The sequence below is a fragment of the Chrysemys picta genome, chromosome 3 (assembly GCF_011386835.1).
Source record: "Chrysemys picta bellii isolate R12L10 chromosome 3, ASM1138683v2, whole genome shotgun sequence".
Taxonomy (NCBI): domain Eukaryota; kingdom Metazoa; phylum Chordata; order Testudines; family Emydidae; genus Chrysemys; species Chrysemys picta.
The window spans coordinates 180,944,205-180,967,515 of NC_088793.1; the positions used below are offsets into that span (position 1 = coordinate 180,944,205).

The window sequence follows — 23,311 nt, forward strand, 5'->3', positions numbered from 1 at the left end:
GTGTGTAACAGCTGAATACCTATCACACTTTTAAAATCTTTACTTCAAAGGATCAGTAGTTTGCTACACTCTTCTTAAATCCAAGAATCATACGGCATAATCTATGTTTGAAGGAGGCCAGCTGGATACAGTAGAAAAATTCCCAGATCAATTGATATACAAATCAGCTGCCTACATAAGACACTGATAGGTGTGACAGCCATTATCCCCTGATTTCCTCAGATGTGAGCCACATAAACTTGAAAAGCATGTATTAAACCTACTGTATTAATAATCTGGAAAAGCTTGGTTATTCTTTCTTTACAAGAATACTATTAAAAAGAAAGTCATATTTACACTTAGTTCCAGTGCAGCCACAGTGGGAAATACTGACCTGGCCCTTCCAGATCTGAAAGTGAACAATCAATTCAGATGTGTCCAGCTGTCTTATTGTGGTTGGGTACCTTTCATTCCCTGCTAATGCAAGGTGGAGACCAGGAATCCCTTAAGTCGTGCACATAAAATGGTGACACTTGACCAGTTATTCTGCAAAGTGTGAAGATGTTATAAACCAGCTCATAAGCTAAGGACAGATACAGATGAAGTGATAATGACACTGCAGAAGGATCAAACTGAGGATCCTTAAACGCAAAAAAGAAGCTTACAAGAAGTGGAAGATTGGACAAATGACCAGGGAGGAGTATAAAAATATTGCTCAGGCATGCAGGAGTGAAATCAGGAAGGCCAAATCACACTTGGAGTTGCAGTTAGCAAGAGATGTTAAGAGTAACAAGAAGGGTTTCTTCAGGTATGTTAGCAACAAGAAGAAAATCAAGGAAAGTGTGGGCCCCTTACTGAATGAGGGAGGCAACCTAGTGACCGAGGATGTGGAAAAAGCTAATGTACTCAATGATTTTTTTGCCTCTGTCTTCACGAACAAGGTCAGCTCCCAGATTGCTGCACTGGGCAGTACAGCATGGGGAGAAGGTGACCAGCCCTCTGTGGAGAAAGAAGTGGTTCGGGACTATTTAGAAAAACTGGACGTGCACAAGTCCATGGGGCCGGATGCTCTGCATCCGAGGGTGCTAAAGGAGTTGGCGGGTCAGATTGCAGCACCATTAGCCATTATTTTTGAAAACTCATGGCGATCGGGGGAGGTCCCGGATGACTGGAAAAAGGCTAATGTAGTGCCCATCTTTAAAAAAGGGAAGAAGGAGGATCCGGGGAACTACAGGCCAGTCAGCCTCACCTCAGTCCCTGGAAAAATCATGGAGCAGGTCCTCAAGGAATCAATTATGAAACATTTGGAGGAGAGGAAAGTGATCAGGAACAGTCAGCATGGATTCACGAAGGGGAAGTCGTGCCTGACTAAGCTAATTGCCTTCTATGATGAGATAACTGGCTCTGTGGATGAGGGGAAAACAGTGGAAGTGTTATTCCTTGACTTTAGCAAAGCTTTTGATACGGTCTCCCACAGTATTCTTGCCGCCAAGTTAAAGAAGTATGGGCTGGATGAATGGACTGTAAGGTGGATAGAAAGCTGGCTAGATCGTCGGGCTCAACGGATAGTGATCAATTGCTCCATGTCTAGTTGGCAGCCGGTTTCAAGCGGAGTGCTCCAAGGGTCGGTCCTGGGGCCGGTTTTGTTTAATATCTTTATTAATGAGCTGGAGGATGGTGTGGACTGAACTCTCAGCAAGTTTGCAGATGACACTAAACTAGGAGGCGTGGTAGATACACTAGAGGGTAGGGATCGGATACAGAGGGACCTAGACAAATTAGAGGATTGGGCCAAAAAAACCTGATGAGGTTCAACAAGGACAAGTGCAGAGTCCTGCACTTAGGATGGAAGAATCCCATGCACTGCTACAGACTAGGGACCGAATGGCTAGCTAGCAGTTCTGCAGAAAAGGACCTAGGGGTCACAGTGGATGAGAAGCTGGATATGAGTCAACAGTCTGCTCTTGTTGCCAAGAAGGCTAATGGCATTTTGGGCTGTATAAGTAGGGGCATTGCCAGCAGATCGAGGAACGTGATCGTTCCCTTTATTGGACATTGGTGAGGCCTCATCTGGAATACTGTGTCCAGTTTTGGGCCCCACACTACAAGAGGGATGTGGAAAAATTGGAAAGAGTCCAACAGAGCGCAACAAAAATGATTAGGGGTCTGGAGCACATGACTTATGAGGAGAGGCTGAGGGAACTGGGATTGTTTAGTCTCCAGAAGAGAAGAATGAGGGGGGATTTGATAGCAGCCTTCAACTACCTGAAGGGGGGTTCCAAAGAGGATGGAGCTCGGCTGTTCTCAGTGGTGGCAGATGACAGAACAAGGACCCAATGGTCTCAAGTTGCAGTGGGGGAGGTCCAGGTTGGATATTAGGAAAAACTATTTCACTAGGAGGGTGGTGAAACACTGGAATGCGTTACCTAGGGAGGTGGTGGAGTCTCCTTCCTTGGAGGTTTTCAAGGCCCGGCTTGACAAAGCCCTGGCTGGGATGATTTAGTTGGGAATTGGTCCTGCTTTGAGCAGGGGGTTGGACTAGATGACCTCTTGAGGTCCCTTCCAACCCTGATATTCTATGATTCTATGATTCTATGATAAGACTGAAATAGCATAATTGTACAAGGTAAATGAAGAGGACCTTTTTAAAAAAAAATAGCTGGAACCAATAAATGAGAAATCATGTGAATATTTTGAGATAACTTCAAGGCACAAACCCAAAGAAATGCAGGCTTCATCCGCCTGCATGGAAGTCGGAGAATTAGGGCTTGATCCTACACCTGTTGAAGTCAATGGGAGCTTTAGATTTTCAAGGAAACAATCAGACCCCTTCATTTACTCATAAGTATTCAAAATGCTCTCACATGTACAAGTTAAAGGATCTCCGCTGACTCCTCTGTATGTGGAAGCCTTCGAGAATAAGTAGTCTTATTAAATTAAACATACATCAATCCATAGTGTGAATAAAAATATTCTAAAAGCATGTAAGTAGTAATGAACCATTGCAAATCTCTAAACATTATTATCTCTATACCTTGCAACTAGGGAAATTTTGTAATTCACTGTCTTCACTTAATAACAAAACAAACATTAAAGTCCAATTCTGAGCATGAATTTAAAGGAGATTTAGTTGGTTGCATATATTAGATCAGTTGTACTTTGGGATAAAGACACCTGTAGATTTGGCAAGAGAGGGGAGGGAAGTATTTTCTTAAAATAAAATCACAGTCCAAAATTTTTCCTTTCTATACTAACATCAGTTTTCTCAATCTGCTTAAGCATAATGTGCAAGATAGGATGGTAAAATGAAGTATTTTAAAATGTTTTGTAAGTCCTTTTATTCATATTCATTTTTACTTAAGTATAAATATAATGGTGTTTAAGGAAAAAGAAATTATGCATAAACAGTACTATTATAATTTTTAATTGTAGTTCCTTACATCTAGCAATGTTCTTCTGAATTAGAATGATCTTGGTTTGACATAAATGGGCACACTCAATATCAAAGCCACGAAGGCTTAATATTTTGTCAAAATATTATATTAGCATCTTTCGTCATGGTTCCCAATGATAATCTAACCACAGTAATTTACACTCAGATCCTCTTCCAAAGTTATTTGAACCTTCTTTACCAAGATAGAGGCTTTATCAGCCTTTGCAGTAGAAGTCAATATATGTTTTGACTTCTTTAACTAGTGTGGTTCTCACAAAATAGAACAGAACAAAATAGTGGGTGGAGTGACCTGCAGCGTGGATCTTTCATATCCCTAGAAGATGCCGCCATCATCATGATACGCCTCCACTCCACTTTTTTCTAATAAGGGAAGTGGCACATGTCTGCCTTAGGTATTTTCTATAACACCAGTTGCCTGTAACGCTAAGCACCTCATGATATTTAATGTATTTATGCTTTCAACATCCATGGAGTATTATTATCCCCATCTTACAGATGGAGAACCGGGGCACAAAGAGGCTAAATGACTTGCCCAGGATCACTCAGGAGGTCTGTGAACAAGCATGGATTTGAATGAGGTTCTCCCAAATCTCAGACTAGTGCCTAACCACCAGACTGGAACAAAAGCGGTCAGAAGAAGCTAGGATACAAGAGAGTTATTTTCTCAACTCCCTTGAGTTGGGAGGGGATAGTTTGGTCCTTTTGGAATCTGATCTATTGCAGGCAGCTGTATTAGCAAAGGGCTTATGTAGTATGTAGGAGAAGGAAGCTGCTAGGAGAACCAATCTCCATTTCCCCGAGAGTTAGAGGAGTCTTCAGGCAGGTTCTACAAATCAAATTGAAGCACTGTATGTGGTTCTGTGTATTTGCTTCGGTATTTTGGTTTATTCCAGCAGCATTGGGAAAACTCTGAGAATGTATTTGGTTTGAAAATATCGAAGCCAATAAAAGAAAGCAGGGACTTGAAATGAGGCCTTGCCTCATGTGGGCATCTCATGGAAACAAGAGGTAACGTCTTGATCTTATTAAAGTCAATGGCAAAACTCTTAATGACTTCAGTGGGGGCCAGAATTTCATCCAGAATATCTTTACTTACATTCATAGTTACATGGGTATGGATTTATGAGGATAAAATTTTCTCTTCCAAATATTTGGAATATGTATTTTTATTTATATATGAATATATTTTTAAAAACGTAGAAATAATTGAAAATTGTTGCAAAGAGCTTTAAAATGTTAACTTCAGTAAAATCTGGGACTACATTTGAACTGAATTTGATGGGCAAGTTTTTATAGTTTTCAATCACATTTTCCTATATCATAAACATTATTTCCACTTTTGTTATGTAAAAGATCCATACAATCGAAATGGGAATTAGACTTGCTTACTTACTATAAAGTAGAGCTGGCTGTGAGTGTTCCATTATTATTATTTTTTTGCCAGATTATGAGATTAGCAAAATCAAAATGTTCCATAGGAAAAATATCTAGATTGCTGATTATTTTATTTAATTTTTCCATCAGGAAAATCAAAATGAAACATATCATTTTAGGTTGGGTCAACTTGAATTCAAATATTTACATTCATCAAACAAAATACAAATGTTTTGTTTCATGTCAGTTTGACATTAATCTCTGACCACCTGAGCTGCTGCGGTGATTCATGGGAGTTGAAGTTCAGATGCCTCAGGCCCCTATTCTTCCCTTTGGGTTGGGCCCCCTGGCTGGTCACACTTCTCATGATGCATTGTGGTTTTCCCTCTGGCTGATCTAGTGGAATGCATCATGGGAGCTGGAGCTTGGGAGAGAAGCCCACAAGAGAGATTGGGCTATGAGACCCCTGAACTACAGCTTCCATTAGGAACAATAGCAGCTCAGGTGGATGCAGTTTTATGTAGAAACAAAGCATTTGATTTTGGAATATCAAAACACCTTCTTTTGATTGGGGAATGTCCAAACGAAATGTTTTGACATATCCAAAACAAAATTTATTTGGAATTTGTCATTCCATTAAAAATATCAATATTTTCACTTTTGTATCTAGATTCAAGACAAAAACAAAGGTTGAAATATCAAAATCTCCCAAGAAATAAAAATTCCAATTTCCAGTGAACTCTGCTATGGAAGGAAAGCAATGCGACTCCCTTTGAACAGAGTGGTCTCTGAAGGGAAACAGGCAAAGTTTAATCACTTTCCAAATTCCATACTAAAAAAGATACTTGAGACTTGAGCAGTGATTAAATTGCACAGATGTGTGATATAGACCACACAGAGATGCCCAGAAACATAGGCAAATACAATTTTTGTTATGAAAAAAAAAATTTTTTTGCATTACTTTAGGCTCCAACCAAGATTGGACCCCCATTGGAGTGAACACTCTACAAAGTCATAGTAAGAAATATTCCTTCTCCTGAGGTTGTTACAACCCAAGTAGACAAATGGTGGGAGAATGGAATTATTACTCTAATTTGGCAAGTCAGAAACTAAAGCACTCACATACAATGATTTGCCCAAGGTCAACAAGAAGTCTGTGGCAGAGTAGGGAACCAAGCCCAAATCTTCTGAGTCTGTTCCAGTGCTTTAACTGCAAGGCTAGTCTTCCTTTGAGTTATTAAGTTTGACAGAATTTCTAATAACTTGTTTGAAAACATACAACAATGAGCTGTAAAAGCAAGAATTCGATGCTTAGGGATTGTTGACTTCATTGGACTTTGCTTTAGGATTGTAGAGCAGATTCAAAAAACCTTTAATGCCTTCAGCACACACATTCTGATGTTTATGTTCCTTGGCGAATGCATGAAACAGAAACTGCCCTCTTTCTATTAAAAAATACTTCCAGAGATTAATTTGACTGTTATTGGGCTTTCCACAGTTGTTCTCATTACACAGTTTCTAAAGGAGGGTAATGTAACTGTCCCTAGGGCTATTTGAAGGCCACTTTCTTATTACAAAATAAAATAAAAATAAGAAGCTAATTCTACCTAAGAGGTTAAAATACAGTTGAGATATCCCTGACATGGCTTTGGAGATTGATAATTTAATAAAAAAAGCCTATTTTATTATTTATTTTATTGTATTGTTTGTGGTGTTATTTATGTATTTTATTTACTCTTGAGCACTGACCATGTGCTCAGAGCTTTCCAGATCACAAAGCACTCAAGCTCCAGAGGAGTTCCCAATCACAGAAAGAGGCTGATGGTTAAAATCCAGCTTGGGTAATAAGTGTCTATTGTACCTATTATTATTTTTTTACAATATTATTATTGTACCTATATTATTTATAATGTACTATATTTATTTATTTGTTGGTTGGTTTTAGAATAGAGCTTAGGGACCCTAGTTGAATCAGGATCCCTTAGCATCTTAAAGGATTGTTACATAGAATATCAGGGTTGGAAGGGGGTCATCTAGTCGAGCCCCCTGCTCAAAGCAAGATCAGTACCCAGACAGACTTTTGTCCTAGATCCCTAAATGGCCCCCTCGAGGATTGAGCTCACAACCCTGGGTTTAACAGACCAATGCTCAAACCACTGAGCTACCCCTCCCTCTTCTGGAAGCTTGTGGGTGGCCTCAGTGAAATGAGTGGATAATTTTAGTTCATGTTCTGGTAAATGTACTACCATGACACAACACAACCATTACCATCATAGGGTTGTCAACCCTCCAGGTTGGCCTTGAGTCTCCCAGAATCAGCACTGATCTCCCGGTGACTATTGAAAGCAATCCGGGAGATATTAATAGGATATTTTAAGAAAATGACATTACATTTGGCATATTGGAATAGCTTCAGTCAGAGTTGGCAACTCTATACCACCAGCACCCTTCTTGGCAATCTTAGCAGAGGAACAAAGGAGCCCCAGATTTCCTTTCAGCCAGGTAGTTCTGTGCTGACATGCACGGCGGGATCATTTTCAGGGCTGCATGTAAAAGAGGTATAGGCTGTGCCTACCTGGAAAGATCACTGCTTCAGTTGGTTTGCTGAAGCACTGGAGTGAAATGACCTGGACAGATTTAGTACCTTGGCCATGTAGGCAGGAAATGTTATATTGTGCATACTATCTATTTGATTAAATACTTATATGACCCTATCACTGTAGTATCTGAATGCCAAACAAACATTAATGTATATATCCTCACAACATAGTAATGGGGCATTACCTCTATCCACAGTGGGGCACTGATTTACCAATGGGAGAGGCAAAAGGAAGGAAGACAGTGTTGACCTGTGTGTCAAGCAGCACAGGTGTTTGGACTGGGTGACACAGCAGAGGAAAGGAGAGAGAACAAGAATATAAGAGAGTGATAAATGGAAAAGAGACAGCATGCTCAGAGAGGTGAGAGACAACAGACCAAAAAAAAAAGAAAAAAAAAGAAAGAAAGCAGACATAGAAATTAAGAAATAAAGACAAAGGAAAGAAAAAGAGAAAAGAGAGAGAGAATGAAAATCCTATCCAAGCATCAAGGTTGGCTGTTAGTCAGACAGGAAGTCAAAGATAACCCCTAGGTTGCAGGTCTGTGTGACTGGGAGGACCGTGTGTCAACAGTGTCAGAGAATGGGAGAAGTGGAGAGGATTGTGACAGGTGTGGCAATTACCTGCAATATCCTGAACAAACTTTATTGAATTAAACTTAATTCATAAGGTTGAATTTATGTATCATTGTGGGCCAGGGATTGTATGTAATTCTATGGGGAAGGACCACAGCCCTCTAGGAACTAAGAACAGCAGTGGGGAGGTGGTTAGGCAAACTCACTCAAGTAATAACACCTCTAGAGAGCTATCACCACCTTGAGAGAGGCTCCCTGATACTAGTTCAAACTGGATTGTCTAGGGACCAACAGAGCAAGAAAGGATTTTTTGGATGCATAGCCTGAGTTTAAACTGACTCAGAGCCCTTCTTAATGATCCAACAAATAGGCAGACTCTTTTATCCAAGGGAGGCCCCAAACTTTCCTGGGAAGGGTTGGAAGAACTTGGCCCAGTCTGTGTGCTTATTTTGAGCTAACAGCTATTGTGAACTTACAACCAAAGGAAAACTTCTGTTTAGGGTTTGAAAAGCTGTTTGTTAGCATGTGTGGGGGTCTTTTAGTGTTTTTAATGTTTTCTCTGTAATGCTTTTACCTTAAAAAAGTGCTTGCTTGGAAGGAGCTGTGTGGTAGTTTTACAGTGGCAATTATGCTGTTTGCTGTCTCTGAGGAGAAAAGTAAAGCAGGCTGGCTGACACAGCCTGAGTTTGCTGCGGAGGTCACAGTATAGGAGAGAGCTATGCAATCTGGAAATACCCCAGTCACGAGGGAGAGAGATATGGGTCTCCACCCAAGAGAGGTGATGACTGTGGAGCCGGGAGCTTAGAGTGGGTGCCCTTTCTGGACCATTGAAAGAGAATAGAGGTGCAATTGTCCTGTGCTGTGACGAGGAATGACGAGGCATTCCATTCTGGCCATGTTAAGTTTAAATTGGCAATGAGCCACCATGTCCCTATATTTGTTAATTTGGCCCTTTTTATTCAGTATTAGTACCCTGAAATCTAGCAGTTACTTAAGACTGCAAAAGTATGAAACAAAGCCAAACAAAGCGTACCTCAGATTAGATTCCAGCTAAGGGAACAGGAGTTTAGAGTTGTGTGAATAACCAATTTTTCAGTTCACTGGCTGAGCTGAAAAATTGGGAGAGGGAAAAAATCATTCTGAGTTGACCCAAAATGACACATTTCAGATTTTTTTCCCCCAGAAAACCAAAGGAATGGAGGGAAGCAGGAAGCAGGTCAGATTAAGAGTTTTGTTTCATTTTCAGGGTTTATTTAAATGTTTTGATTTTTTTTTTAAATAAAATTGATTGCAATTCCAAAATGTCTTTCCAAAATGAAAAGTCAAAATGTTTTGTTCTGATAATGCCGAAATGGATCCTATTGATAGTTCTGATTTTTTTTTCTTTTTTTGTTGTTGAAACAGTTCAACAACATCTACCAGAATTTGCTAATTGTTTTGATTGACCCAAATCTGCATTTTTTTGGTGAAAAAAGTATTCGTGTGAAAAATTTTGCCAGCTCTACAAGAGCTTCTTCAACATACATCTGTGCAGGTCATTGTCTATCTGTGTCCCTGAAAAGGAAAGCTTTAATGTATGATTGACTTGCAGTATTAGTGGCTCAGAGGTAGGAATTCTGGGTACACTATGCAGGACAAATAAACTGAGCAGAATCTAGAGAGAGGACAGAAAGGAATCCCAGGAGAAGAACAGAAGAGTGAGTACTGTGGGACTAGTAGAAGATGAGGATAGAGTGGGAGCAGAATAGCGTCAGTCCATGGAAAGTTTTGAAAACTATGCTCTTGGGCCTTAAAGGAAAGAGGAGGAAGGAGGAAATAGCCGTGACCTTCATAATGTTGGTTCTTGTCACAGCTGAAAATACTGCAGGGAGGTGGTCCCTTCTCAAGAGAGGATAATTTGTTAATTAAGGTTTAGCTTGCACTCATTGGACAGCCACCATCTGGCTTTAATAATTCAGAATGAAATACTGAAGTTTGGGCTCATTTTATTCAGCACTTACTGAAGTCGATATTCCATTAATGTCAGTGAGGGGTTTGCCTGAGTTAGGATTTGTCCCTCCTTTTGAAGTCAGTATTAGGGCTGCTCAGGTGAGTAAAGGGTGTAGGAAAGGGCCTTTACAGATTTATACTGCAACAACATTGATAATTTAATTTACATCTTGTAAAATCTGAATATTGTGGTTGAAGACATTTTTGTTTTCAATGATGTAGTCCAGAGATAAGACTTTAATGTAAAAGGTTTTATATTAGTACACAGGAAAGTAGAGTATTTGAATGTTGTTTTCATCTAATCACAATTGGGCAGGTAAATTAATTTTTAAAAAACACAGGCTCTCGCTGCTACAATACACTTCATAGTTTGTGTAAAAAAAATCTATAGACTGCTCACTCTCTGTCCAAATATAAAGGATGGAGTGGCTGCATTACTTTCACAAGAGGCAGAGCTACGAATGAGTTATGCATGTCATCCAAATAAGTGCTGATATACACCACTCTGCAACATCATGGATTTCACATATGCTACATGTATTAGACTAATTGTTTGAAAAATATTTTAGAGACTAAGAAAAAAACAACCTAGAATAATAATAATTTTTTTACTCCTCCACCTGTACAGCAAATTCCCTCAGCCCTATGAGTCAAACAGTACAGGTCTTGGAGGGAGAGAATAAAAATATATAAATACATTCAAAATATCTTTATGAATTATGTAAAATGTTTTTTTTTAAATACATAACAATGACCTGGTTTTAAATTCTAATATCTCAAACCTTCCATGAGTATGTTTAATTGTAATGCTGGATATAAAGTTTATATTCTTAGTCCTGATTCACTATTAGATATCCGATTTTTAAGGTGAGGTTTTGCTTAGAAAAGTGCACATTAAAAAATGATGCCATCTCACTCAACCATTTCTCAAAGGGGCAGATCCTCAGCTGATATAAATTTTCATAGTTTCATTGAATGGAGTTATGACCATTTATATCAGCTGAGGATCTCTCCCCCTCCCCAGATGTAGTCAGAATAATACCCTTCCTACTTTACAGATTCAAATACATATTTACTATTTTTTTCTGCTGGTGCAAGCTCTATGCAATTCTGAGATCATGCGCTACATTCCCATTTTGATCATTCCTCATTCACAGCATTAAATAAGCCACAGCTGCAGATTTTTTTATCATTAGTGATGAGTGAGTCAGAAAGAACGCTACTGACTTTTTGATCCCAAAAACTTAACTGTGAGTTAAAAGAACCATCTTTATACTTACAAACTGATCATGCTTGAACAGGAAATCAACGAGAAACAATAAACAGGCAGCCATACAAATTACAGAGTCACACTTCTAAAGAGAACTTGTTACTTGGTCAAGAACTGAATATTTGACTGTCCAGGGACTCCAGGCCATTATAATTTTGCAGGAGAAATGCCACATTAGAAAGATAGGGAGATGGGGGAGGCGGGGAGGGCGGATTTCTCTAGCAGGTTGTTTTCTTAAAAAGGTGGTTTGAAGCTGCTCAGATTTTTGGAATGTCAGAAGCAGTCCCAGCAGAGGAAATTAATAGCCAGAGTGTAGTGAGGCAGCAAAATTCATTGTGTGTTATATCTGTATCTAATATATGAACACGCACATTCATTCTGCCTTCAGATGTGCAAATATAGCTTCCATGAAACACAAAGCCATTGTTTTCAATTACACACTATGGATGACAAAATTGGCTGGAATTTGGCTATTAGTCTGTTTTTGTTATTTATTCAAAGTAAAAGTTACATCAGTTAGTAATGTATTAGAATAACAATTGCCCAGTTATTTTTAACTTTTATTGAGCTTTACAATTGTACAGATCTGGAAACAATAGAGTATAGAAACATCAAGTGCAGAAGATACAATATTCAGAGGTAGTAGCAATCTATGTTAAACAGCTGAAGAAGCACCAGTGCTCTTACAGGACAATTCCTGTAATGGATTCATGCAGTTACAAACCAAGGTTTTCCTCACATCACAGGATGAGCTTTAGAAAATGTAAGCAAACACACAGGGTGAATTTGGTCCAATATGTCTAATGGGGAAATGTCAAGTAATAGCAATAATAGAGAATAACCTCTATAGTGAGCACCAGTTATCAGCCTTCAGAAACTGTGATACAGGGTGAAGATCTACCCCCCTCCCCATGTGTAGTCAGAATAATACCCTCTCTACTTTACCGATTACATAAGTATTTACTTTTTTTCCTACTTACACTCCACATAAGTGGGCGAGGGGAGATGGTGCGCAAGGAGCCTGAGCAGCCACACCGGGGTGCCTGCAAATTGTGGCCAACCACATTGCAACGAGCATGGGATCACCACAGCCATGTTAGGTGATGGCTTTTCATTTGAAAAAAATGCCTGTGTTAAGAAAAGAATATGAAAACAAAGTGGAGCTTTTAAAGCCTCAGACAAAGCAGCAGGGACTCTTTCCAAAATGGGTTGAAAGTGAATTCCAGAGCTGCTTTGAAAGCTTTAAAGCTTTAGGAAACCAAATAGCTGAACCAAACAAAATTTGTATGCATCTGCAAATCCCACATTTCTGTATGGAAACCAGTGCTCACACACACTAAATGTACTCGTTACTAAACTGCTTCTTTGAACACCTGCAGTTATGAGAAGACATATTTAAATTGAAGTGATCTTTTTTTAAACTTCAAAACTAGATGCAGTTCTTGCCTGTGGCCATGATTTTGGACTATGTGGAATCCCTGTGGTCATGACTGAAGCTTGAAGTTAAAATGCCTCTGAGGATAGACAGCACTCTCCGAAGTCTTTTAACATGGTTTCTAAGCTTTTTATGCTTTCTATCCAGCCACAAATGACATGCTACTCAGCAGGGTGATTCCAAACTGGTGGCTAAGAACAAAACTTTGTGGGGCTTTTTGTATTCCTGTGGGATGAAATCTAATGGCCCCTAAAATTTATATAAATCATAAAACATGATGGGATTATATGAAGGGGGGAGTGGTTATTTATGTCATATAATTAATCAGGAAATTAATAATTTCTGGAGTGACTCATTTTATATTTAAATATTTATATTCTTTTTGTAGAGTGCACAGCTATCAGGGCTAGAGAAAAGAGCTCCCTCTTTATTTAGCCTGATCTTCCATTATAAGTGGTTTTCTAACTCCTTCCTTAACAGCTAGGACACTGCCCTGGTGTGCTAGCCATGTATGCAACAATATAAAATGGTGTTAGATTATGGATATAGATAATTTTAGGGGTCATAGATAGAGAGGAACCTTTCTCCAACTTGCCCTTGCTTTTGTGGCATTCAGTCACGCAATATTGCTTTAATTAAGTATGCTTATTATTATAGTAATATTGCTCTTGCTATGTCAGGGTCATTTGAAAATTCAGAAGAGAGCAACAGACTCTATGATCTTGTTCACCCTGCCCCATCCAAGTTCCCCATTCCCTGATCAGAATATTCTACTGTGCAATTTCCATAGTCATTTCATTCTTGGAGGTATTTTCCTTAATATTCATTATTTGTGGTTTTTAGTGGTTGCAACTGTGTTATTCCAGATCAAATGCCACGTCTATATATAAAGCACATAGATTTTTTTTTAAACTGAATAATTCTTACAACTTTTCAATGAAAGTCAATCTATAATGTTGTTTACAAAAATAGCAGTTTACAAGATGGGTGTCCCAGTGCGAAAAAGAAAGGTGCGCTTTGGATGTTGAAGTTTTGAATGAGAACAGTGAAGACATTTGTTAGGGGATGCTAGTGAATCATTTAGTGAAAGTAAGGGTAATAATACTGACCTTCCCAAAGATCCAAACAAGCCTCACTTACTGCTATGGTACCTACAATCAAATAGAGGAAGTGATGCGATTAAAAATATTTCAATCACAAATCTGGTCTGCACCTTTCCCCAATGGGCTGGTTATGTTTATTGTAAACCCAGTTTAGATTAATATTCTTTCTTACACCAGTAATCTCATTGACATGAAGGTCTATTTGCCTGAGTACAGGATTGAGACCCAAATCTCTACCATTATGTATGAGCTTTAAAATATACAACCAAACCACATGTGTTGACTGTGCCTATTTATGACAGCCTGGTTCACTATATTTGCTTTAGCATTAAAGAATGAAAGTGTCCTAATGTAATGGTACCATATTTTGAGATTTGTATATACTTTGCTTGCCAGTTTTCTTGCTTGTTATAACTTTCAATGAATTTTAACATTGGTCCAGCCAGTCTCTCTCTCTCTCTCTCTCTCTCTCTCTCTCTCTCCTTTCTCTCTGTGAGGTTCACATGTTGACTGATTTAAATATTCCATAATGACTGTTTGGCATATCCTACAGGCAAAGGTCCAGAAACCCTTTTTGCTGGCTATAACCTCAATGATAATGAGTGGCACACGGTACGTGTGGTTCGTCGAGGAAAAAGTTTAAAGTTAATGGTGGATGACCAACAAGCTATGACAGGTAGTGTGCAGTTATACTTCATCTTACTGGGGGAAATAAGACAAAACATAACAAAAATTGTAGAAATAAAGGCCCTTATTCAAAGCCCATTAAAGTTAATGGGAGTGTTTCACCTGATTTTAATAGACATTGGATAGGATCCAAAATGCATGCTGGGCAATAATTCATGACCATCACAAGATACAACCAGAAAATCATCACAATTCACACTAGCTTCACTTTAGGGCTAGATCAACTCACACTGAAGTCAATGGGAATTTTTCTGTTGACCTCAGTGGATTTTTGATAGGGCCCTGAGGGGAGTTCGGAGGGATTTATCCAATGATAGAAGATAATCAAAATGCCCTCTGCACCACTCATATCCAATTTAAACTGCAATTAAATGCCAGGCCCTTTGCACTGGAATGAATTTCACAGATGTTTCCAATTGTTGGGCACAATTTTCCCCCCTAACTTTTAATAAGTCTTGCATTACCCGGCTTAAATAAATACATATAAGGCCATAATATTATCTTTTGTGTCAAAATGGTAATATATAGTCATCAAGAAAAGTGAAAGTTAGAAGGTGCTGCAAACACTTCAGCACAAACAATACCAGGTACATTAGGTGATATTAGAGAGGACTTTTATTTGACCTTTCATCCTAAAAATACTGTTAAAGAACATTAGTATAAAAGTACATTCTCTAGAATTAAACTATACCAGAGGTGGTCTACTGAAGGTGGGGCAGAATTTTACTCAGTATATGTAATTCACTTTGTGATGATCTCCTAAGAAAGGAGGTTGCCTAAAAAAGGGTGGATTAATTGGTTTGAAATGAATAAAAATGGCACTGGAGTTTTACTATGATTGTGCATTTCTTTAATCTGGCAGCTAAGACCATAGAGTTCATTGTGTGACCTTTTTTTTTTTTTTTTAGTAGAAGAAGCTGTTCTGAACTGAATAAAAAGTGACATCTAAAAACTCCCATATTTTTTTCTATTCTCCTTATTGCCAAGTTTTAATTTAAACACCATCTAGATTACAAAACTACCAGGAAGGTCTGTTTTTCTCTGAAATCTCTTTCCAGCTGTTCAGAATGGCTTCAGCAAAAGGTCAGCATTTAATTGAAGGCAACAGTAAAGGTTTTTAGGATGCTAGAATTATAGTGTTTCTTAAATTCTGTTAAAGTGATTACAATTAAATGGGGGAAAAATGACTAAATAAACCTATGTTCATGTGCCATTAAGGCTGTGAAGTTCTGGTCTTGAAATTTCTGTGACACTGATTTAATATGGATAAATCCAATTACGATTAGTTATCAGGGTTATGGTCAAAGGTCCATGAAAGTCAATAAACATCTTTTCATTGACTTTAGTGGGCTTGCGCTCCAGCCCTATGGTTGCTTGACAGATTAGATTTCCAGGGCTATCATTTCTCCAAAATGCCTCACATTCTGGTATTTTAAATGGAAAACTATTTATTTAAATCTGTGCTGGTGATGTAACATTTTATTTTAAAATTTAAGGCAGACCCTGATTTCTGTTACACTGAGTTACATCAGATATTGCCCTGAAGGGAAATTAGGCTCAATCCTGCCAATTGAAAGTTGACTGACAGTTGTAAAATCTGAAAACATTTAATTTTCTCTTTCAAAATAATGGGACAAGTGTGTCTCCCTTTGTGAAGGGAAGAAATCCTCCTAACATTGTCTCCTTGTGCAGTCAGTGGGAAGGCATTGAAGAACACTTGAAAGACGTTGGGGCTGCCATTTACACTGAGCCTGATAATCTGTAGGATCTCTGTCCCCACTTCAATGAGCGTTAGGCTTTCTGCATGTAGAACCTGCACTGCCATGCTGTGGCATGGCCTCTTCTCTTTCCTGCAGCACAGATCACTCCAGCACATGCTGCCAAAGGGTCACCTACTACAATGGCATGCTGTCACCCTTTTCCAATAGGGAGTCAAAAGTGCAGAATACAAATTAGCACTGCTCTGAACATCCTAAACTCAGGTGTTTTGCCGTGCAGAGTTGCTGTTGTTCCCGAGCTCTAAAATCTTTAGCACGTGTCTTCAGATTTCCCAGTGGGCAGGGGTTTTTCATGTGGAAGCATTCTAAAGGTTACATGTGGGCTCAAGCTCCTCATGAGTCCTGGCTTTCCTCTTTGAAAAAAAGTTCCACTCTCTCCCAATAGTGTCTCCATTGTTTTCATCCCATTCCTATGCCACATAGAAAGAAGGATTCATAGAGTTTAAGGCCAGAAGGGACCATTAGATCATCTACTCTGACCTTCTGTATATCATAGGCCACTAACTTCCATCCAGCTACTCCAGGATTGAGCCCAGTAACTTGTGGTTGGCTAAAGCATAACTTCTAGAAAGGCTTTATTTGAAGCATCTGGTCCAATGATTTTTGAAAACTGCTTTTATGATACATAAGACCATACATTGAGGAAAGACATTGTAGGAATTGGCTAATGTGTTACATTTCATCTACTGGATGGCATTAGGACTGCTGAACTGCTGTCATAGCTCCTAAATTGCTTCGCCTTGAGCTCAAGCACTTGGGGGCAGGGCTTTCAGAGCATGAGAATGAGAGCTCTATCCCTGCAGCTACAATTCTGATTGACTAGCTATGCAGCATAGTGGCAGCCCTAAACAGCAAAATTTTCAAGCGCATCTAAGTGACTTACCGGTAAGTTCCTAAGTCAGTTAGGTGCTTTTAAAAAATACTTAGTTTCTAGAGAGCTACAGTTACAGTATTTTGTCTATAAATATATAAAGTAAAAGTTGAATGAGTAGGGAAGGATACATATTTTAGCATATGAATAAATGTATGCTGAGACTTATTTATAATGCTGAAAGATATGTGGCCTTTAGGGGCACCTATGCCAGAAAAGACAATGCATGCTGCTTGCCAAATCTTTTCACTGACAAGTTCACAAAATGCGTAGCTCACCAGGCAGGAGCTACGGGGTTGTTCCCTGTTGGAGACCACTGTAGGGGTTACAAAAGATGTGGGGAGTTATTTTAGATCTATAGTTGTATTAGCCTCTCTTGTACAATTAACACATTCAGGGAGAGGAGTGAGTGGTAAGCCCAGATTTCTGGGATGTATTTTATTCTTGTGCTCAAAAAAAAAAGACAGACTCTTGATTAATTGAGAATGGGCAGAAGGGTTTGTCACTGCAGGGCAAAGCAGAGTGGAATTATGAATGGTGGGAAGGCCACATCCCAACTTAACCGTTTCGTCCGATTGGTGGATATAGATACACTCATACTTTTGGACTTACAGCAGTGTAACTGACAGCAGAACTGAACCCTAAGACTTTGGGTGAGGAATAGAGCTGGTAGAAAAATTTCCAATGGAACACCTTTCTATTGGAAAATGTCAATTTGAAATCTAAACATTCTGTGGGAACGTGTCAATTTTGACAACATTTTGTTTTTGAAAAAATCAGTACTAAGAATTTTGATTTTTCATTTAATAACTATTTTTGTTTAGATATTTTATTTTTATTTTTGTATTATATCAATTACAATACCAATAACCAATTCTAACCCAACTACCACCTGACAATTACCAATTAGAATGCCAATTCCAAATGGCCATTTGGAATACCAGTCACCAATTTTTATATTATATTAATTATATTATACCCCTAATCTTAACATATTATAATATAAAACATAACAATGAAACAAACTATTTTAAAAATTGGAATTAAATATTTTTTATTAACCCCCCAAAAAATTTTGTGTAAATTTCATTTCATGGGAAATTTTGTTGGGGGGTGGCTTTTTTCCTCACAAAGAAATTCCAAGTTAGGAATAGCACAAGTGAAAAATAAGCAGCAGCAGTTTAGTAAAAGGAACTTTTAGGGGGAAAATATAGTTGATGACTATGAATACAACTTGTGTTACTTGCAGTGAGAGCTGATACACACTCTTCCAAAAGCTGAATTTGACCCTAAATAAACAAATTTTCAGTTTCCTACCAAATTTATTTGAATAGAAATAAATAATGAACCTCACTGCCAGCAGCAAGACAGAATGTTTTTCATAGTTTTCATAAGGCACCAGAAGACCTTTATTTGTAGTTGTTGAGCCAGTAGTAGCTCTGTGGTTGGTCAATATGGGTTTTCAGTTGTTTGTGTTCCTCAAGAGGAGTGTCTGGACTAGCATACAGAGTGATGAGGAAGGTGGGCCAAGGCAAATCAAGAGGGCTTGAGGAATTCACTTTTACATGTATTGACCCCAACACATAGATGGATTTCACCCTGTGTCTCTGGCTGAGTAAACTTCACATGTGTAGCAGCATCCTTTGACTGTTGGATCCTGTACCCATTGAAATCAATGCAAAACATCCACTTAAGTAGTGCAGGGTCAGAGCTGAGCCTAGTTATTTTGCAAGTGAAGTAAATTTCATCCTGTGTGCTTGAGTGCAGCAAAGACAGGCTGGAAAACTTTGAAAGGCCTTACAAGTCTGTGTATGGGCCAGGTAATATATATTGCAGGCCTGTGGTGCAGTGTGTGCGTGTGTGTTTTCTGACATAGGCACTAAAACTAAAAGGGAAAGTGTCAAGTAACATCGGCCCAGAATAAAGGCTTTGTAAGAAAAGATTATACAAATTGAAATAATGATTTAAATGTTTTTTATGAATTGTGTTTAAATTATCTACAAAGAGGTTTTTAGTTATTTTGTTTAAATGTAAACCAACTCCTGTAGTACTAGGAACCCAAACGCTGCACCACTGTGCTAAGAACATAAGCCAGAGGGTGAAACTGACTATAAGCACAAAAGTGTATCTGAACAATTCAATTTCACTGTCCAGCCTGAATGAAGTGGAGGAAGTAAGTAATGTGCACAAGGAAATGGATTTTGTCTTGTTTTAACAATTTCTTTTGAGAGCTCTCTGGTATACATTTTGATTAAATATAGATTTTAAATTAATCACCCAAGGTGCATCATAAAGCTGACATATGTAAAAATGTGTAGGCTGTAAATCTGACTTGGGCCATGCATATGTGCACACCTGAAAGGATGCAGATAAGAGGCTAACTGCAAGACATTACCTGCCCTAATTGTCTAAACCCACTGAAACCCTGCTTTTCAGGCTCTTTGACAAAACATGAGGAATACGTTCAAGGGAGGTATGCTGTTAGAGCCAGACTTCTGGCTTTGCACAATTGGTGTATATACCCCACTGCTACCACTGATCTGGAGAACAACTGCAAATGTACAGAAGACTCTGAGCCTTGATTAAACCAAAACAGTAATTGTCTAGCTCATTTCCTTGTGAAAATAGCCTACCAATAAACTGATATAAACCAATGTAACCCAATGACTAGATTGGAAAGAACAAGTAAGCTGGACTCTGCTTCCTCAGCAGGATTCTGAGGGTACTAAGAATACCTCACCGCCTCTCACCCACACCCTCCCATTCCCCAGTACACCTTTTTATGGCACATGAATTGGTTCATTTTGTGATATGATCCAAACAATCATTAGGAATTATTAGTGAGACCATTACTAGAATACTGCATCCATTTCTGGTGTCCACATTTAGAAAAATATGTTGGAAAAATTGCAAAGGGTTTAAAAAGCCACAAGAAAGCTGGAAAACATGCCCTACAGTGTAAGATGTAAGGAGCCTGGTCAACTTAGCTTACTGAAATAAAAGTTAATAGGTGATTTGTTTAGGGTCTGTAAGTATCTACACAAGGAAAAGGTTTCCAATGGAAGAGGGCTCTTTAATCCAGCAGGCAAAGGCATAAGAAGATGCAGTGGCTGGAAGTTGAAATTATACAAATACAAAGTGGATAATTAACCATTGGAACAACTCATCAAGGGATATAGTAGATTCTCCATCACTTGAAATCTTTACATCAGGACTGGATATATTTCCTAAATGACGGGGTCTAGTTCAACAACAAGTTATTGAGTTTGATGCAGGAATTACTGGGTGAGGGTCTATATAGGCTCTATTATTCAAGAGGTCAGACTAGATCATAAGAACAGCCATACTGGGACAGACCAAAGGTCCATCTAGCCCAGTATCCTGTCTTCCAACAGTGGCCAATGCCAGGTGCCCCAGAGGGAATGAACAGAACAGGTAATCATCAAGTGGTTCATTCCCAGCTTCTGGCAAACAGAGCCTAGGGGCACCATCCCTGCCCATCCTGGCAGATAATCATCATAATCTCTTGTGGCTTTTTAAAATCTTTGGGCGAAATCCTTGACCCACTGAAGACAATGGCAAAACTCCCGTTCACTTCAGTGGGGGCAGGATGTCACCATATAAATCTGTGAATGTTGCTAACATGCTCCAAAATACCTTTGGATAGTTGTGTGAAAATAGTGAGTTACTTTTGAGGGAGGAGGGGAAGGGAGTCGTCTTCTTCTTTGCATATGCACAATGTGCCTCAGGTGGTATGTGACCCAGATTCATCACTGAATTTGGTCCACAGTTTGGATCTTAGCTTCCCTGGCTCAGGCCGGGTACTGACAGGGAGTGTGATGTTATTGTTGATCCAGGCCTCCCGGGGAAGGAGTGACAAAAACTGTTTTTCAGATGTGACTGGTTTTAGCTCTTATCTCATTTAGCCTCAGCTGCAGTCCCATACACTACATGCCACACAGACTAAACATGCTCCTGATAAAAGAAATCTGCATAGGTGGCTGAAGGCAACCAGAATCTATGATCTCATTAACAAACAATATTAAGGCTTAAAAGGGTACAGTTTTTCCCGTTGACATAGTTAATCCACCTTTGCTAGAGGTGATAGCTATGTTGAGAGGAGAAGCCCTCCTGTTGACACAGCACTGTCTACACTGGAGTTTAGATCAATATAACTGTGTCCTCAGAGGTGTGGATTTTTCACACCCCTCAGCGTCGTAGTTATACCAAGGTACATTTGTAGTGTAGACCTGGCCTTATTGTGCACATGTTTGGGGTGCACATTGAGGCCTGATCCAATACCTATTGAAGGCAACAGAAAATCTTCGAGTGACTTTAATAGGCTTTGGATCAGTTTAGATAATTTTATGTTTGGAGCCTGTGTGTTTTTAAAATGTAACAGTCCTGCATGTTTTAAAATTATTATGGATTTGCAACCACTTCACATGCATCCATTTCAGACATTAACATTGTTTATTTTTGTTGTTTTAAGGTCAAATGGCTGGTGATCACACGAGACTGGAATTCCATAACATAGAGACAGGAATAATAACAGAACGCCGCTACCTGTCCTCTGTTCCCTCTAATTTCATTGGACATCTGCAGAGTCTCACATTTAATGGCATGGCATACATTGACCTATGTAAAAATGGAGACATTGATTATTGTGAGCTAAATGCCAGATTTGGTTTCAGGAATATCATAGCAGATCCTGTCACCTTTAAAACAAAAGCAAGCTATGTTGCACTGGCCACACTACAAGCCTACACATCTATGCACCTTTTTTTCCAGTTCAAAACAACATCACTGGATGGACTGATACTCTATAACAGTGGAGATGGAAATGATTTCATTGTAGTTGAATTAGTTAAAGGGTATGTACACAGCTAACTGTGCCATAAGCAAAATAGTTTGGGTTCTTTTACAGTCTTTAGACATGTTAAAATCATGAGGTTTAGGTTGAAAATCTTGACTTCCCTAATTTTTTAGAATCTGGTTGGTAAACATCCTGTGAATCTTTTTTTCTTTTCAGGCTGAAACTTAGTTAAATATGAAAAGCAAATAATAATATAGTTTGTATAGGACATAGACAAAAAATAATCCTAATGCACCCTGCTGCTTCAGCAGTAATTAGAAACCTGGTGCTAGATCTTCAGCTAGCATAAGTCAGTGTTGATTTCACTGGAGCTAAGTTCATTTACCCCACTTGAGAATCCAGCCCCTCATACTCAGGGTTATTCTCCTTGCTTGCCAGTGACACTGGGGGGGCAGGGGGGTGGGGGAAGGAAACAAAATATAGGGTGCCTTAATTTGTACCTTCTCAGGTATGCAAGAAAAACTAACATTTTAAAAAAATGTTCTTTATCCAGGTATTTACATTATGTGTTTGATTTGGGAAATGGTGCAAATCTCATCAAAGGAAGTTCTAATAAACCTCTGAATGACAATCAGTGGCACAATGTGATGATATCGAGGGATACCAATAATCTTCATACTGTGAAGATTGACACTAAAATCACAACACAAAGCACAGCAGGAGCCAGAAACTTAGACCTCAAAAGTAAGTACAATAATTCTTGTGTAATGTGTGGTGGGATACTTTGCAGATGGATAGTTATATTTGTCAAGAGTAATTTAAGTTTATGGTGCTATATAAAGATTACTATAACTGATAATAATTAATATGTCCACGTGAAATCAGTTTCTTCTCATTATTCTTACACTCTCAATTCAGTAATTTTGCATGGTTATGTAAGACCAAAAATGTAGAGAAAAAATTTCAACTTTACACTAGGCAGAAAGACAAGAGAGTGAAAAGAACACAAGGCTTTAGGACCCTGTGGAAAAAAATCCAATAGCTGAAATTAATAAGGATGAAAGCAATAAGGGTCTATAGGAATTAAATAAGTTTATAGAAATTACTCTAAAAGTCTATACAATTAAATTGAGAATCACATCCTCACTGTAGAATTCTAAAAATTCTTTCCTCAGTCCTAGATGCCACAAACACTCACAGAGAGCACAGTCCAAGAGCTGGAGTAGAAGCTTAGTGACATTATAAAACTGCCCTGTCCTTACTTGTGGTTTGGGAGAAATTCTGACCTGAAGCCTGTTATTTAGTATTTTCCATAAAGCCCGTTTACTAGCGCTTGTAAATGAGGGAAGTAAATACTGTATTACCCTGAGTGCTCTGTTCAGT

At 38.7% G+C, this 23,311-nt stretch overlaps 1 protein-coding gene across 42 annotated transcripts in view; it reads left to right on the top strand.

Annotated features, from left to right (window-relative positions):
• Positions 1-23,311, top strand: part of NRXN1 (neurexin 1) — a 1,213,652-nt gene that overhangs the window by 593,777 nt on the left and 596,564 nt on the right. For all 42 annotated transcript variants that reach the window (XM_042861199.2, XM_042861202.2, XM_042861206.2 and 39 more), the window contains 3 exons: positions 14,330-14,452; positions 21,605-21,986; positions 22,482-22,672. In XM_042861199.2, coding sequence (XP_042717133.1) covers positions 14,330-14,452; positions 21,605-21,986; positions 22,482-22,672 — 696 coding nt within the window. The remainder of the gene's footprint in view (positions 1-14,329; positions 14,453-21,604; positions 21,987-22,481; positions 22,673-23,311) is intronic.